The sequence below is a fragment of the Marmota monax genome, unplaced genomic scaffold, assembly GCF_021218885.2.
Source record: "Marmota monax isolate L192 unplaced genomic scaffold, Marmota_monax_Labrador192_F-V1.1 WCK01_AAM20220418_F8-fsc00128, whole genome shotgun sequence".
Lineage (NCBI taxonomy): Eukaryota > Metazoa > Chordata > Mammalia > Rodentia > Sciuridae > Marmota > Marmota monax.
Genome location: NW_026693452.1, coordinates 4,502,228 through 4,517,691, shown reverse-complemented (window position 1 = coordinate 4,517,691; position 15,464 = coordinate 4,502,228). Strand labels below are relative to the sequence as shown.

The 15,464-nt window shown below is 40.0% G+C and overlaps 1 protein-coding gene across 1 annotated transcript in view; it reads right to left on the bottom strand.

The window, feature by feature from the left end:
* Hpse (heparanase) overlaps window positions 1–14,350 on the bottom strand; it is a 39,002-nt gene extending 24,652 nt beyond the window's left edge. Inside the window, exons 1-3 of the mRNA XM_046457683.2 lie at window positions 14,037–14,350; window positions 7,019–7,164; window positions 4,400–4,525 (exon numbers count right to left, since the gene is read on the bottom strand). Coding sequence (XP_046313639.1) covers window positions 4,400–4,525; window positions 7,019–7,164; window positions 14,037–14,251 — 487 coding nt within the window. The 5' untranslated portion in view covers window positions 14,252–14,350. The remainder of the gene's footprint in view (window positions 1–4,399; window positions 4,526–7,018; window positions 7,165–14,036) is intronic.
* Window positions 14,351–15,464: the final 1,114 nt, after the last annotated feature.

Below are 15,464 nucleotides of genomic sequence, written 5' to 3'. Positions count from 1 at the left end.
AACGTGGATGTGTAACCGATATGATTCTGCAATCTGTATACGGGGTAAAAATGGGAGTTCATAATCCGCTTGAGTCAAATGTATGAAATATGATATGTCAAGAGCTTTGTAATGTTTTGAACAACTACTAATAAAAAAAAATTAAAAAGAGAACTTACTACTGTAGATTTCTGGTAGTTTATTATTCCTTTAATGGTACCTGAGATAGCTCTGCTTTGTGTTGAATTCAACAACAAATCATGCTTATTAAAATTTCAGAGTAGTTTCCTCTCCTCTTAAGAACACACAAAAATGTTTAGAGAACACTAGCTATTAGCACATAAGCTATTTTCTGAGATATGTGTGTGTGTGTGTGTGTGTATGTGTGTATTTAAATGTAGTACACAGTAAATCTGACAAACATAAATAATCTATTTTAAGTAAGGTACAGGCATACCTTGAAGCTATTGAGCATTTGGTTCTGGATTATTGCAATAAAGCAAATTTCACAATAAAGTGAGTCACACACATTTTTGGGGTCTCCCAGTACATATAGAAATTATGTGTATGATATGCTGTAGTCTATTAAGTGTGCAATAGCATTAAAATGTACATAGTTTAATTAAAAATGCTTTATTTTGGGGCTGGAGTTGTTCTCAGTAGTAGAGCGCTTGCCTAGCACATGTGAGGCACTGGGTTCGATCCTCAGCACCACATTAAAAAAAAAAAAGCATAAAATAGAGGTATGATGTTCATCTACAACTAAAAATATTCTAAAAAATACTTTATTGTTAAAAATGCTAATGACCATCTGAGCCAACAGCAAGTCCTTTTTGCAGGTGGAGGATTTACATTGATGTTGATGGCTGCTAACTTGTCAGGGTGGTGGTTGCTGAAAGCTGGGGTGGTTGTGACAATTCCTTAAACTAAAACAAAAATGAAGGCTACCACATCGATGAACTCTTCTTTACATAAAAAATTTATCTGAGATACACAATGTTGTTTGATAGCATTTTACCCAGGAAGGACCCTCTTTCAGGACTGAAGTCAAATCGTCTCTCACCCTGCTGTTTTCATGTTTGTTTTACTAGAAGTTAAACCCAGGAGCTCTCAACCACAGAGCTACATTCCTGCCCCTTTTTATACTTTTATTTTTGAGAAAGGGTCTCAATTAGTTGCTGAGGCTGTTCTTGAACTTATGATCCTCCTGCCTCAGCCTCCTAAATTGCTGGAGTTACCAGTATGTGCCACCAGCCACCCTACCTGGCTCCTGCTGCCTTTTAAATCAAGTTAATGTAATATTCTAAATCCTTAGTTCAACACAATGTTAACAACATCATCTTTAGTAAGATTAAGATTCCATCTTAAGAAATCACTTTCTTTTGCTCATAAGAAATAATTCTTTATTTGTTGAAGTTTTATTATGAGATCACAGAAATCACATCACATTTCCTGATTCTACTTCTAATTCTTTTCACCACATTGGCAGTTACTTCCTCCACTGAAATCTTGAACCCCTCAAAGTCATCCACGAAGTTTGAAATAGACTTCTTTCAAACTCCTATTATGTTGCTATTTTGACTTCCTTCCATGAATCATGAATATTCTTAATGGTATCTTGAATGGATGTTATATTAGCAGGCATGAAAACATTAATCTCATTATGTATACATCCACATCACAGCTCTTGACCAGGTGAAGTCTGTCCCATCAACTGACTCTTTCTTGCATGAAAAATTTATTTGAGACACACAATGTTGTTTGATAGCACTATGGTGACCAGGTGCATTGTCAATGAGCCATAATATTTTAGGAGAAATCTCTTCTTTTTTTTTTTTTTTATGGCTCTGGGGATTGAACCCATAGGTGCTGTTCTACTGAGATACATCCCCAGCCCTTCTTTATGCTTTATTTTAAGACAGAGTCTTGCAAAGTTGCCTAGGCTTGCCTTGAACATGTGATTCTCCTGCTTAAGCCCCCCAAATAGCTGGGATTACAGGTGTGCACTATCACACTCAGTAAGACAAATCTTTTTTTCTTGAGCAATAGGTCAAGCAATAGCGCTAATGTTGAGCTATTTCACTTATAGAGCATAAGCAAGATAGATTTAGTATAATTCTTCAGGGGCCTAGAATTTTGTGAAATAGTGAATGAGCCTTGGCTTCACCTTAAAGTCACTTTTTGTATCACCCTCTTTCAAGAGAGCCACGCTCCTTTGAAGTTTTGAAGCCAAGCATTGACTTTTCCTCTCTAGCCATGAAAGTCCTAGATGACTATTTTCTTTAAGTATAGGGGGCTCTTTTGTCTACAATGAAAACCTGAGGTTTAGCAAAGCCACCTTCATCAATGATCTTAGGCAGATATTCTGGATAACCTGCTGCAGCTTCTATCAGCATTTACTGATCATTGTGCACTTTAATGCTATGGAGATGCTTCTTTCCTTGAACCTCATGAATTAATTTCTGCTAGATTCAAATTTTTTTTTTTGTCTGCGGCTCCCTCAGTCCTCTCAGCCTTCACAAAACTGAAGAGAGTTCAGGCTGGATTAGGCTTTGGCACAAGGGACTGTTATGGCTGGTTTGATCTACCCACACTGCTAAACTATCCATTTCTTCGTATCAGTGATAAAGGTGTTTTGCTTTCTTATCATTTGTGTGTGCACTGGAATAGAACTTTCAATTTCCAACAGTGAGTTGTCCATTGCATTCAGAATTTGGCTGCTTTCAGCCTAGCTCAGCTTTGATCTTTCTCACCAAGCTTGATCATTTCTAGTTTTTGGTTTAAAGTAGGAGATGCCTGGCTTTATTTTCACTTGAACATTTAGAGGATTCTGTAAAGTTATTAATTGGCCTAATTTAAACATAGTTGTGTTTCAGGGAATAGGGAGGCCTGAGCTGAGGGAGAGAGATGGGGGAACAGCAAGTCAGCAGAGCAGTCAAAACATACACAACACTTATCAATTAACTTTGCTATCTTAAATGGGTATGGTTTATGGCACCCTAAAACAATTAAAATACTAACATCACTGATCACAGATCACCATAGCAAGAACAATAAAACTTTAAAATATTTCAAGTTTACCAAAATGTGACACAGAGATATTAAATCAGCATGTGCTATTGAAAAAATGATGCCAATAGACTTGCTTGATGCAGGATTGTCACAAACCTTCACTTTTTTTTTTTAAAGTTGACATTTGTGGAGGGCAATAAAATATGACTATGATTTTAAGAAATGTTAACTAACCAAATAAAGTTATGATAATATATATTTTTAAAAGCCAAAAGAAGACAGTTTTAGAGTATCTGAGCACATGATTATCTTAATTGAGATTTAGAGTGACATCAGAAAACATCAATTTCAGATAAAAATACATTGCATAGTTAAAGATAGCTTGTTTCATTTGCTTTAAAGTCCTGTGTGGTAATGATGTCCTCTTTTGAAGACTTAAAAAAAGTGTTTCAATGAATGGAAATAAATTCCTGCTTAGATGAGAAAGTAGCTTAGTGGCCAACACCGGTATAAGTCAGGATTGCCTGCCTAATGATGTATATCACCTCTTCCCATGGACTCCCTTATCTGAAATGCCTGGGACCAAGTGTTTCAAATTTTAGAGTTTTCTGGATTTTGGAATATTCGCATAGGCTTTACCAGTTGAGAATGCTTAATCTGATTGATACTCAAAAAATTTTGGATTTTGGAAAAGTCTGAAGTCTGCATTTTCAGATTAGAGATTATCAACCTATAGGAGTTACTTCTGGCAAGGGAAACAGATGAACAAGTTGTGAATGATTTTCACATTTTACATGAGGAATATATCCATGTCTTCCTGTCTCCTTAGTTCTTTTTTTTTGCGGGGGGGGGGGGCGGGTAAGGGGATTGAACTCAGGGGCACTTGACCACTGAGTCACATCCCAGCCCTATTTTGTATTTTATTTACAGACAGAGTCTCTCTGAGTTGCTTAGTGCCTCACTTTTGCTGAGACTGGCTTTGAACTTGTGATCCTCCTGCCTCAGACTCCCAAGCCACTGGGATTACATGAGTGTGCACTGTGCCTGTCTCCCTAGTTCTTGAGAGTAGTAACAGTCATTCATTATTAGTTCATGAATCTTTGGCTAGTAGGCAAAGTCAGATAAAAAGGAAAAAGCCAGAAATAAAGTTTTGGGTTCAATATTTCCCATTAACTCTTCCTTTTTATTTTTGGTGCTGTTATTGAAACTGGGGCCTTATACACGATAAGTGTGTGCTTTACCACTGAGCTACACTCCCAGCCCCAGCCCCTCCCATGAACTCTTGATAACATTTAAATACTGTATAGCTTTCACAACTGTTGTGGGGCTTACTAGACTCAAACCCAAATTTAACCTAACCAAATACTTTTGTGGCCAGTACACCTGCCGGGAGACTTTTGTTCCTTACTTGAGTAGGTGCTGCTCTTGAACTTTTTCTGATATTGTTCTCTGAGTAGCAGCTGCTCCTGGAAGGGCCATTCCAACTGTAACCTTTTCTCCACATCAGAAAGGAGCAATCCAGATCTGCAAATATCTGTGGGTGAAAAAGAGAATTAGAGAATGTGTGTTTGTTGTAATAAGGTTGAAATCCTACACACGTTTAGTTAGCTATTACATGACTAAAGCAGCATAATTAAGTTTCAGGTTATTGGGTAAGAGATCAGAGAACAATATGTGCCAAATTTGCCAGCTTACCACCCACCATACACACACACAAAAAAAAAACTCTAAGAAGAATGTTCCTAAGAAACACTGGACATATTGGACATACACTGGTCATAGAACACTGGATATGGCTTCAAGTTATTTAAATAATTCAAAAGGTAAAATTACATATAAGAGTTTGTAAGGGGAAAGGGGAAAAAAAACAAGGGAGAGAATTGAATAACAGCAGATGGGGTATAGAGGGAAGATGAGAGGGAAGGGGAGGGGGGATAGTAGGGGATAGGAAAGGTAGCAGAATACAACAGTCACTAATATGGCATTATGTAAAAATGTGGATGTGTAACCGATGTGATTCTGCAACTTGTATTTGGGGTAAAAATGGGAGTTCATAACCCACTTGAATCAAATGCATGAAAGATGATATGTCATGAGCTTTGTAATGTTTTGAACAACCAATAAAAAAAAAATTAAAAAATAAAAAAAATTAAAAAAAAAACAAAAAAAAAAAACCCCAAAAGGTAGCTCAGAAGTATGAAATTACCAGGGGACCCTAACAGAAAACCTAGTTCAGTTCTGTTAAGGTTCACTTTAAAATATATAGTAGACATTTATCATACACGGCCTCTGTCTACTTCATAGTGATTTCTTCTTGCTATAATGAAGATAGGCCTGGCCAGGCGCAGTGGCTCATGCCTGTAATCCCAGCAGCTCAGGAGGCTGAGGCAGGAGCATCAGGAGTTCAAAGCCAGCCTCAGAAAAATCGACATGCTAGGCAACTCAGTAAATCCTGTCTCTAAATAAAATGCAAAATAGAGCTGGAGATGTGGCTCAGTGGTTGAGTGCCCCTGAATTTAATCTCTGGTACCCACCCAGCCCCCCACCAAAAAATGAAGATAGAGATTATTGACTTTTCCCCCCTCTACATTTGATACCATCCAAGCTTCTGGGACCACAACCCATGTACTTGGAAAACCTTGCTACTAGGCTGGGGACCCTGTGTTTCTTTATCACAAGGCAGCAGGGCCTCTGGGTGCTTGCTGCCAGGGCGTTTGACTGGCCAACCACTTCCTTTCTGGGAACCTGCACATTGTGACTTGCTGGCAACTGGGCCTCCTCTATCCCTGCACTCATAAAGGATGTTTCAGAGGAACTGGGATAATCCCAGTGACAACCCTCCCCCCAAGATAAAAAAAAAAACTGGTGACAAAAGGACAGTTTCCTGCCTAAAAAGGTTTAGAGCTTTTGAAGGCATGTGACTGCTGGAAAGGGCCAAATCCAAACGATTCCAAAACTCATTATTCAAAGAGAATCCCCTGCCTTTCTTCTATTTTTTCTAATTACCACTCACTTAATTTTGGTCCAATGTCCGATTAAATGTTCTAACTACTTCCTAGCTGAAGAAAATAAACAAAAGGAAAATATGTAATACATAAAATAATTAAATATTACTCATTAATATCGGTATTAGATACACATTATCATAATTTGTTGATGTATATATTTATCAATTGCTCAGACAGCGATTTAACTTCCATTTGACATCTAGTGGCACTTCTGAAAGACCCAGGACAATCTTCAAAACTCCATTGGGCAGGTTTCTCAGGTGAAGCCACACACTTTTTTTTTTTAAACTTATTTATTTATTTTAATTAGGTATTTATGACAGCAGAATGCATTTTGATTCATTGTACACAATTGCAGCACAACTTCACATTTCTACGGTTGTAAATGATGTAGCGTTGCACCGTATGTATAGTAGCCACACACTTCTAATATCAGAATCACTTAACTAGTTCGTTAAACTCAGACTCTAAGGCTGGAGCCCAGAGATCCAAATATTCAGATTCATAGCAAGTGATATGAACAGCCAAAAATGGTTGAGAACCATTGCCCAGGAAATCAAGTTTTTTGAAACCCATTTGTAGAAGCAGAGTGTATCTCTGTACCCCTTGTTAGATCTTCCTTCCACATTCTATTTCCAGAATAAATGTGCTAAATTTAAAAAAAAATCTATTGCTGTGTGGATATATTAAGCTGGAAATAGCCTCTTCAGTTTGTCACCTTTTTGCCCATGTGCTCCCTCCAAGCAGCCCTGTCCTTTGGCTACAACCACTGTCCTATTAATAGCACAACTCCTTCTCAGTTATGCTCAGCACACCTTGTCTGTAAGGTTCCACAGTCATGAAAAGATCAAATGAGGAAACCTGTCCATAGCTTGCTCCTGTCATTTAGGCACCTCCACAGATCAGTTGGGGTCCTAATCTCTTGTGAATTTATAATATGTGAGCAATAACACTTTTCTCCCAGTATTCTCATGACAGACACAAGTTAATTAAAATATAGAATCTTTAAAAAGTTTCACCCTGGTTGACTTGAGATTGCCAGTAACTTCTTTCTTCAAAGGTTGGTTCCTTCTTGGGATCAAAAATTAGGAAGTCTGTCTTGGTGCCACCAAATCTCAGGTATGCAGGAGACAAACCTCTGGCCAAAGTACGAAGCTTTGGAGAACTGTTATGAAGACAAGCAAGAAAGTATAATTATTTTTTCCAAGACAACCTAGTCAAATGTTTTTACTTCATTTTCTTTTGAAAGACTTATTTCTGGACTTCTAACTTGGTAACTTGCCTCAGGGATAGAGAGCAGTGGATACATTTAGGACATATTTACACATAGAAATTATAAGTTTAGTTATTAATTCAATGTTGAGGAGGAGGCAAGGGTTTATCTTGGGAAATGAGTTGGAAGATGGTAATATCATTTGTTGAGATAAAGAGTTGGTAATAGATTGGTGATAAGGATGAAGGAGAAAACAGAGAGAAGGTTTAGTTTTGTAGAATTTGAAATGCTGAAGTAACACCAAAAACCTTATTTCCATCTAGCCCTTGACCAAGTGTGTCTGGAATTCAAGCGACACATCTAGGCTAGGGATACAGATTGGTGAGTATAAAGATCAGTGACTAGTAACCCCTAGGGCACAGGTCCCAAGACATGGCCTTAAAACCAATGTGAGGAACCTGCTCTGAGAGAGTCACTCAAGACTGACACCATTACTGCCTTTAGCTAGGCATTGACTCTAGCTCTTGGTATTGTGATTATTTGGTGATAGAAAAACTCATTTAGATTCATGTAGCTAATATCTGTAAGCAATTGAGATTTGACAAGAGATTGGTCCTCTTTGGGAAATGGAAGGAAAAACTAGCATCTGGGAAAGGAGCCCAGGCATTGAAAGATAGTCTGGGTCAGATACCTGAATGCCAGAGCTGGTGCACAAAGGTTCGAACTATATCACCTTGGGGAGCTCTTCGCCACATCACCCTGCCTTATTTCCTTCACAGCATTCACCACTCTCTCAAATCAGCCTCATGTATTTCCTTGGTTTCCTATCTAGCCCAGCCTCACTTCTGATGCAAGCTCCCTGACAGCAGGGGACCTTGTTTGTCTGGTTTATCAGACTCTCCCCAGTATTTAGACAAATGTCTGGCACACAGCTGCTACTTAATAAATATGTGGTAAGTGAAAGAACAAGGGAGGCTAGTCTGATGAAAGAGGAAGGAGACCAAACAAAGATTATATTCTGAACAAAATGAAATTAAAACCCAGTGCTTTGGCTGTTGCTCCATAAAGGAAATCACGTTTCAAAGTTTTGGTATTAAGTCTCCTTTGCACTGGAATATTTCCATGTTTTGAGAATACAATATTGATGCCTTCTGACAAAAACATATTTAATACAGCTGCAGAACTTTTCCATAAAAACAAAATTGATCAAAGGTACAGTATTTCAATCATATGTAGAAAAAAGGAAAGGGAAAAATAGCTCCTACTACAATGATATGGAAATAATGAAAGAATATATAAAAACAGCTGCAGCTATTTCGTTTCCAGAGCAGTTTGTTAGGGGGAAAACCCAAGAGTCTGCAGTTGTTTTTATTTTAGCTTTTGTGCAAATGTAAGTTGTATATCTTTGACACAAAGAGCAGAGATGGTTTATTAATATGCACCAAACATTAAGCAATATTTTTCCATTTCCAGATTTAGGGGCCACACTGTAGATTCCAAAGAGAGAAAATATAGTTGGAACAAGTCAGATTTGGGAGTTTTATCAGGAAGAACAATGGCTCAGGATTTGAGATTACTATCACAAGAGGAGTTTGGGTGATAAATCAAGAAGGACTATGCCAGGTGCTGTGGTGCATGCCTGTAATCCCAGAGACTGGGGAGGCTGAAGCAGGAGCCAGTTACTTAGTGAGGCCCTAAGCAACTTAGTGAGAACCTGCCTCAAATAAAAAACAAACAACAACAAAAAGGGCTGGGGATGTGATTCAGTGATTAAGGCCCTGGGTTCCGTCCCTGGTATACACACACACACACCCCCCCCCAAAAAAAAAAAAAAGTAAAAAAGAAGCCCAAATCATGGGCTGGGTTTGTGGTTCAGCAGTAGAATGCTCGCCTTACATGTGCAAGACCCTGGGTTCGATCCTCAGCACCACATAAAAATAAATAAATAAAATAAAGGTATTGTGTCCAACTACAACTAAAAAAAATAAATATTTAAAAAAAGAAGCCCAAATCAAATATGGAAGAAGTAGAGAGAGGAGGAAATTGTTCAGTGGAGGTACTTCCTTACTCTTACCATAGAATAAAGGGGCTGAGAGGATATGGAGATGAGAAATCTGAATTGAAGTTTCTGGATGTTGGAAGATCACTAGTGATGAAGAGCACTGAGGTGTGCTCATGAAATTCACTAGATGAAGTGGTGTGAATTAGTGTGTGCTGCCAGGCCAGCTCTCAGGAAAGTGCCCTGATTTTCACTGTTTGCAATTTCCACCATGACGTTTATGCCACAGTGATGTAAAAATCCCCACCATTTCAAGACAGCAGTATGATGTCACTGAATGCAGAGTTGAGAAGAAATGAACTCATTTTGTGAGCTGGTGCAAGCTGCTTACCACACTGAATGAAGAGTATCAAATAATGTGTAGGGTGAAGAAATCAAGGGAGAAGTGTATTCAGATGGATTTAAAGGCATCCAGGATGATGACGGGACTTGATGTTAGAGAGGAAGCTGGGAGATCAGTGCCAGTCTTTAATCAATAAGGAGAAATAAGAGGGGAGCAGAGTGTTATGACAAGGAGCATTGCATGAGAACTAGAACCTCACACTGGTGTCATGACAATCATCTCTAATATGTGTCAGCTTAGTCCAAGTTGAGTGTTTTAAGCATGTTGCATAGATTTTTTTTTTCACTTAGTCTCAAAATAACCCAATGAGGTGGGTGTCATTATTATCCTTATTTTGTAGATATAGAACCTGAACAAAAGGAAATGAAGTTAACTTGTCCAAGGGAGTAAGTCAAAAGGAATTTGAACTACAGCAGTCTGCGTTCAAACGAGTGGGCTGTTACCTAGAAGCTGTGTGGGGGAACAGGAAAAGGACTGGAGTGTGGGAGAATGTGCAACCTGAATTCTAAAGGGTTACAGGGGAAGAGAATGTCTTCAGGGAAGTGCCATGTTTTTAGTTGGGCAAGGGGGTGGAGGGAATATTCTGAGGACAGAAAGGGGTCACTGTGCAAAGGAACACAGTGGAAAGGTTCAGGAGGGAGGGGAACACTAAGAGCTCACTCAGGGGAACAGCGCTTCTCAGGGATCAGAACTGTCATTGTTCTTAGCTCTGTCTCTCTTTCCATAGTCATTTCCACCAGCAACTGGCACATGGAGGATCTGTGGCTCTTTATACATCAGTTATAAAAACGTGCATTTCACGGTGATAAGTATTTTTCCAAATATGAAAAAGCAACTTTGTTAATGATGTGGGAATCTAATTGTTTTTATTTTATTTTTTTGATACCAGCGATTAAATCTGGGAGTGCTTAACCACTGAGCCACATCCCCAGCCCTTTTTTTATATTTTGTTTAGAAACAGGGTCTCACTGAGTTGCTTAGTGCCTTGCTAAGGTGCTGAGGGTGGCTTTGAACTCAGAATCCTCCTGTCTCAGCCTCTAGAGCCACTGGAATTACAGGTGTGGATAACCATGCCCGGCAGAAATCTAATTGTTGAAAGTTATTATTAATGAATATTTATTAAACTGGCAAAAAACAAAAAAGATGAACTTTGCTGAAGAAAAAACAGATTACTATGACAAGCAAGCACACCTGCAATGTTAATATTATTCCTATTCAACAGCACTTTTGCTTTGTAATACTTATGATTTCTTATGAAGCACAGTACTCAGCTATGCATTGTTTTATCTTGCATGAGGGAATTATGCTTCTGCATGTGTCTTGACTCAAATGTAAGCACTCTCTAATACAGTAGCCACTTTACATATGTTAGCAGTCTAAATTGAGAAGTGCTGTAAGCATATAAAATGTAGATTTTGGAGATGTGGTTTGAGAAAAGAAATGTCAAATACCTCATTAATAATTTTATATCAATTACAGTTATAATGTTAAAAATAATCAAATCAATAACATAATTATTAAAATTAATTTCACCTGTTTCTTTTTACTTCATTTATTTTTGTCTTTTCCTTTTTTTTTTTTTTGGAATTGGGGAATCAAACCCAAGGCATTTCATATGCGAGGCAAGTGTTTTACATCGCAGCTACATCCCAGACCTCTTCTTACTTTTTAAAATATAACTACTAGAAAATTTAAAATTCCATAAATGCCTTGCAACACGAAGCTCACATGAGATTTCTATTCCACATACTATTTCTAAGGCCAGGTCCTTTTTGGAGTTCTGCGCCAAGTCAGGCTGAGGAAATATTCTGGTTTGTTGATTAATTGCCTCTAGGAGGAGAAATTACAACTTCTATTTTTCAATTCTAAATTGTTTCTATCATTAGCTTTTTGGTTTTATGTATCAGAACACAGATGAACCTGTTTGCCATTGTGGGAAGCCAGAACTGCAACATCTGATGAAATTTACTTAGTTCTGCTTTCCAGGACCTTAGAGGTTTTTCGGTCCTGATTCCCTAGCATCTTTGTGTCAGTGCTTCTTTTCCGTCTCTCAATTTGTTTCTGGACAATCTTTTTCTAACATGTTCTGTCCCATTTCCTTTAAAAAATAAAAATTGCTTTGCTTTCTTTTTGTGTACTGTTGTCTCTGTGATCAAAGTCTACTTTCAAACTCTGCTTTCATTTGCTATCTGGCTGATCATGGCCAAATTATTTAATCTCCCCGAATCAGAAATTCTTCACTCTTAAAATGGGAATGATAATCATACTCATCTCATAGTGCTGCAGGAAAGACTAAATGAATTCAGATTAGGAAGGGCCTAGAACAGGGCCTGGGAAACTGATCAGCGCTCAGGAGGGGTCAGCTCTTGTACTGTCCTCCTTCCTTACTTAGTTTTCAGCTGTTCAACTCTTGCCAGTCTTGCCCATGCATCTTTACTTTTAAGGAATTGGGATAAAATAACAACCAGCTCAACCTTCTCTACAACTGTAAACAGACAATAAGTTTAGTGTCACCTTCTGAGATGACTGTCCGCCACCCCAGGCCCTATGCTAACCACCCTGGGGAGATTTAGCAGCGAAGACTGAGCTCAGGAGAAGGCGCTCCTACCTCTACTAATCAACTGAGAACAGTGCAAGCAGATGAGTAACCTGGAAAGAAGCTTGTATGGAGAGGAATTGTTTTTATAAATGCACACAAACACAACCCAAAATCAAAATGTAAAACAAAACATAAAAACACCAAACCAGGTTGTTTCTTGGATTTTCATTATCCTCTAGTCTCCAACAAAAAGGGATTGGGGTAAGAGGGAAGAAAGAGTGTTATGGGAAGCTAAGAGATGTGTTAAGAAGAGTAAAGGTATCACTCTTACTAAATTGTAACCTGGAAGTTCTGTGTTCGGGGTGGAAATGCTAGTTCACTGAGGTGAACTTTACTGCAGAGTGTTTGACCCTGGATCCTAAAAGTTATACCATGTTTTTTTTTTTGGACCTGTTTCTCCAAAGGGGATCCCTACCTGCACATTCCTGGAGAGGGAGCGTGGTATCTGCTAGCTGTGGCAGAAGAGGACTTCAGTCCTCACATTTAAGTAAATGGACACTTACTTCATCATGTTTTCAGTGAGCTCCCCCATCCCCCCCGTCAGGCTTGGGGTCCTCAGATCCAGAGGCCTGCGTTCAGCATTTCTCCAGAGTATTCTTCCCATCCTCCATCCAGCTGCAGCCAGGTGTCAACTTTCTATCCTTAAGGGGAAGGGCAAAAAGCGGGGCCCCTCCTCCCCACAAAGGGGAAAAGAGACACAGAAAACTGCTGAATGGCTACGCGAACACTATTTCCCAGGAAGAAACAAGGAACTTAAATACTCCAAGTCAAACATTGTGCCAATTACTTATCATATTATCAAATTTTCATAATAATTCTATGAGGCAGGCTCTAGAAAATCTATTCTACAGATAAAGAAGCAAAGACTTGGAGTGGCCAAGCTGCCCATAAAAACCGAGTCTCCTTGTTTTACACAGTTGGGAGTCGAGACAAGGTGTTCTGCCTGTCAATCTTTTAACCACTAACTAGACCACCTGTGAAATTAGCAATGGCCTAACAGTGTGGGCTCAGGAAGGGCAAGTCTAGGCCTTTGACCATGGTGAGATGATGGACTGGTCAAGATGTGGTCATCTCTGGAAGCTCCTATGGCCTAGATGACCTAGGACTGTCCTTGTAGCTGTTCATCTTGTGATCAGACTGAGGCAAAAGCAATAAACCTGCAACAGGTGCATTTCCACAGGTGAGGAGGAAATAAACAAACAAACCATTTAAAACTGTTAAAGCAGCACCACATTTTGCAGTTTCATTTTGGAGAGACATCTTTTTATTAGGGCTCTGAGTCGCTGGGGTAGTCTCCGAGGACTCACTTATCTAACATTTAAATTTTTAAAAGAAATAAGTAACACATATTCTTCTCCTTTGAGGTCTTTTCCGTCTGATTTTTTTAAATTTATTTTTTAAAAACAAAATCTTTCTAACAGCTTTTAAAGGACCACAAAACCTGATCCACGAGCTTATTATTTATTTATTTATTTATTTATTGTATACTGCACAAAAAATTCAAACAGCCCTCCAGGGGCACTTGTCTCTGTCCTCTCCAGCTAGCGGGGTGCTAAGGCAGGTGGGTAGTTTCTTTTCCAAAAAATTTCCATAATACTTGTGCTTGGTTGTCGTTCAGCCAACACGTGCTGAATGAATGAAGTAAAAATGCGAAAGCTGTCTGCAACCGGCTGGAGAGGGTGTGTGTGTGTGTCGTGGGGGAGGGTGTTCTCAAGACCAAATGTAAAGTTGTTTCACCGCAGAAGAGAGGAGAGTGGCTGGCCCGACTGGCGGGTGTGTCGGGAGGCCAGGAGAGGGGACAGGACCAGGAGGCTGGCGCTTACCCCAGGAAGGTGAGGAACCGCGGGTCGGTGGCCAGGTTGGCGTCGATGGTGAAGGACAGGAACGCGGGACTCACCAGGTGCAGTGGCCGCTCAGTGGAGAAGTCCAGCTCCACGATGTCCTTGGCCTGCCAGGGTCCCGCCAGGGCGCCCTGGGAGAGAGGACCGAGCGGCCCCAGGAGCAGAAGGAGCAGCCCCTGCTCGGAGCGCAGCAGCATCTCGGGCTCACCTGGGTGCTCCACCCGCAAGCGGCTGCGCAGCGAGAGTCGACAGCTCGCGCACTTCCTCCCGCCTGGCCACCGCACCCTTTTCTTCTTTTCTCCACCGTCTCACGCCCTCACCCCTCCCACTGCGCCCTACATCCCTCCCACTCCTCCCCTGCATCCCTCCCACTGCTCCCTCTTCTCTCCGCCCTGCCATCCCCGGTCACTCCCATTTCCTTGCAGGCTCTCCCCTCGGTGGCGGTCACGTCCACTTACGAAATCACCCACACTCATCCTGAAGGGTGCGCAGATGGCTAGGATCCAAGCGCCTACATGGCTAGGAGGGAGCGCCCGGGAAGGAGTGCTGAGCATCTGGAGCTGAGCGCCCTTAGGGACAATATTCTGCGCCCTGTGGGGGAAACAGGGTCGTTTCCCTCTTCCAGGTCCCATCCAGATGGCGCTACTTCTTCTGAACGAACCTTCAGTTGAGCATTCCTCATTTTCCCTCCCATTTGGTTTAAACACTGGCTTGTCACTTGAGCTTACCAAATAGGATTAACCCTGTGTTCTCGGGCCAGGAAGCTATTTCTCAGGTATCTTACTTTTTGCTTGAAAAACCTGACCAAGTTTGCTTTGGCTAAACTGTACCCAGAAAGAGATCAACTCTCAACAATTCTTTATCAACTTAGGTAAATAGTATTTAGTGAAGTCTTAGAGATCCACTAAATACTACTACTACTAATAATAGTAATTATGATTATTTATTATTAGTAGTATAATTATAATTACTTATTATTATTATTGGCTCAGAGATCTGAAATGGAGGAAAGAAGCCCCCATATAATTGTGATGTACTGACTACCCCTTGGATTTGGAGACTATGCCAAATTTCCCCTCTATGCATATATCTTTCAATTTTATCCAAACTTTCTTTAGTTTTCCTTTGATGTTTATGTTGATATATAATTATAGCAAGCAACAAGCACTTAGTGCTTACTATATGCCTGATTGTGGGAGAGGTGCTTTACCTGTGTTACCTCTCATTCTCACAACCTTGCTAAAAGCACATTTTTTTCTCATTTTACACATGAGGCCTCAAGCTCTGAGACAGCAACTTGTCCAAGTGTCAGAGCTGAGATGTGAATGTAGTTACACACCCTGGATGACAGCCGCCTATCTGCTGAAATGTAATTTCCTCAAGGAAGCTCTCCCTGAGTCTTCAGGCAAG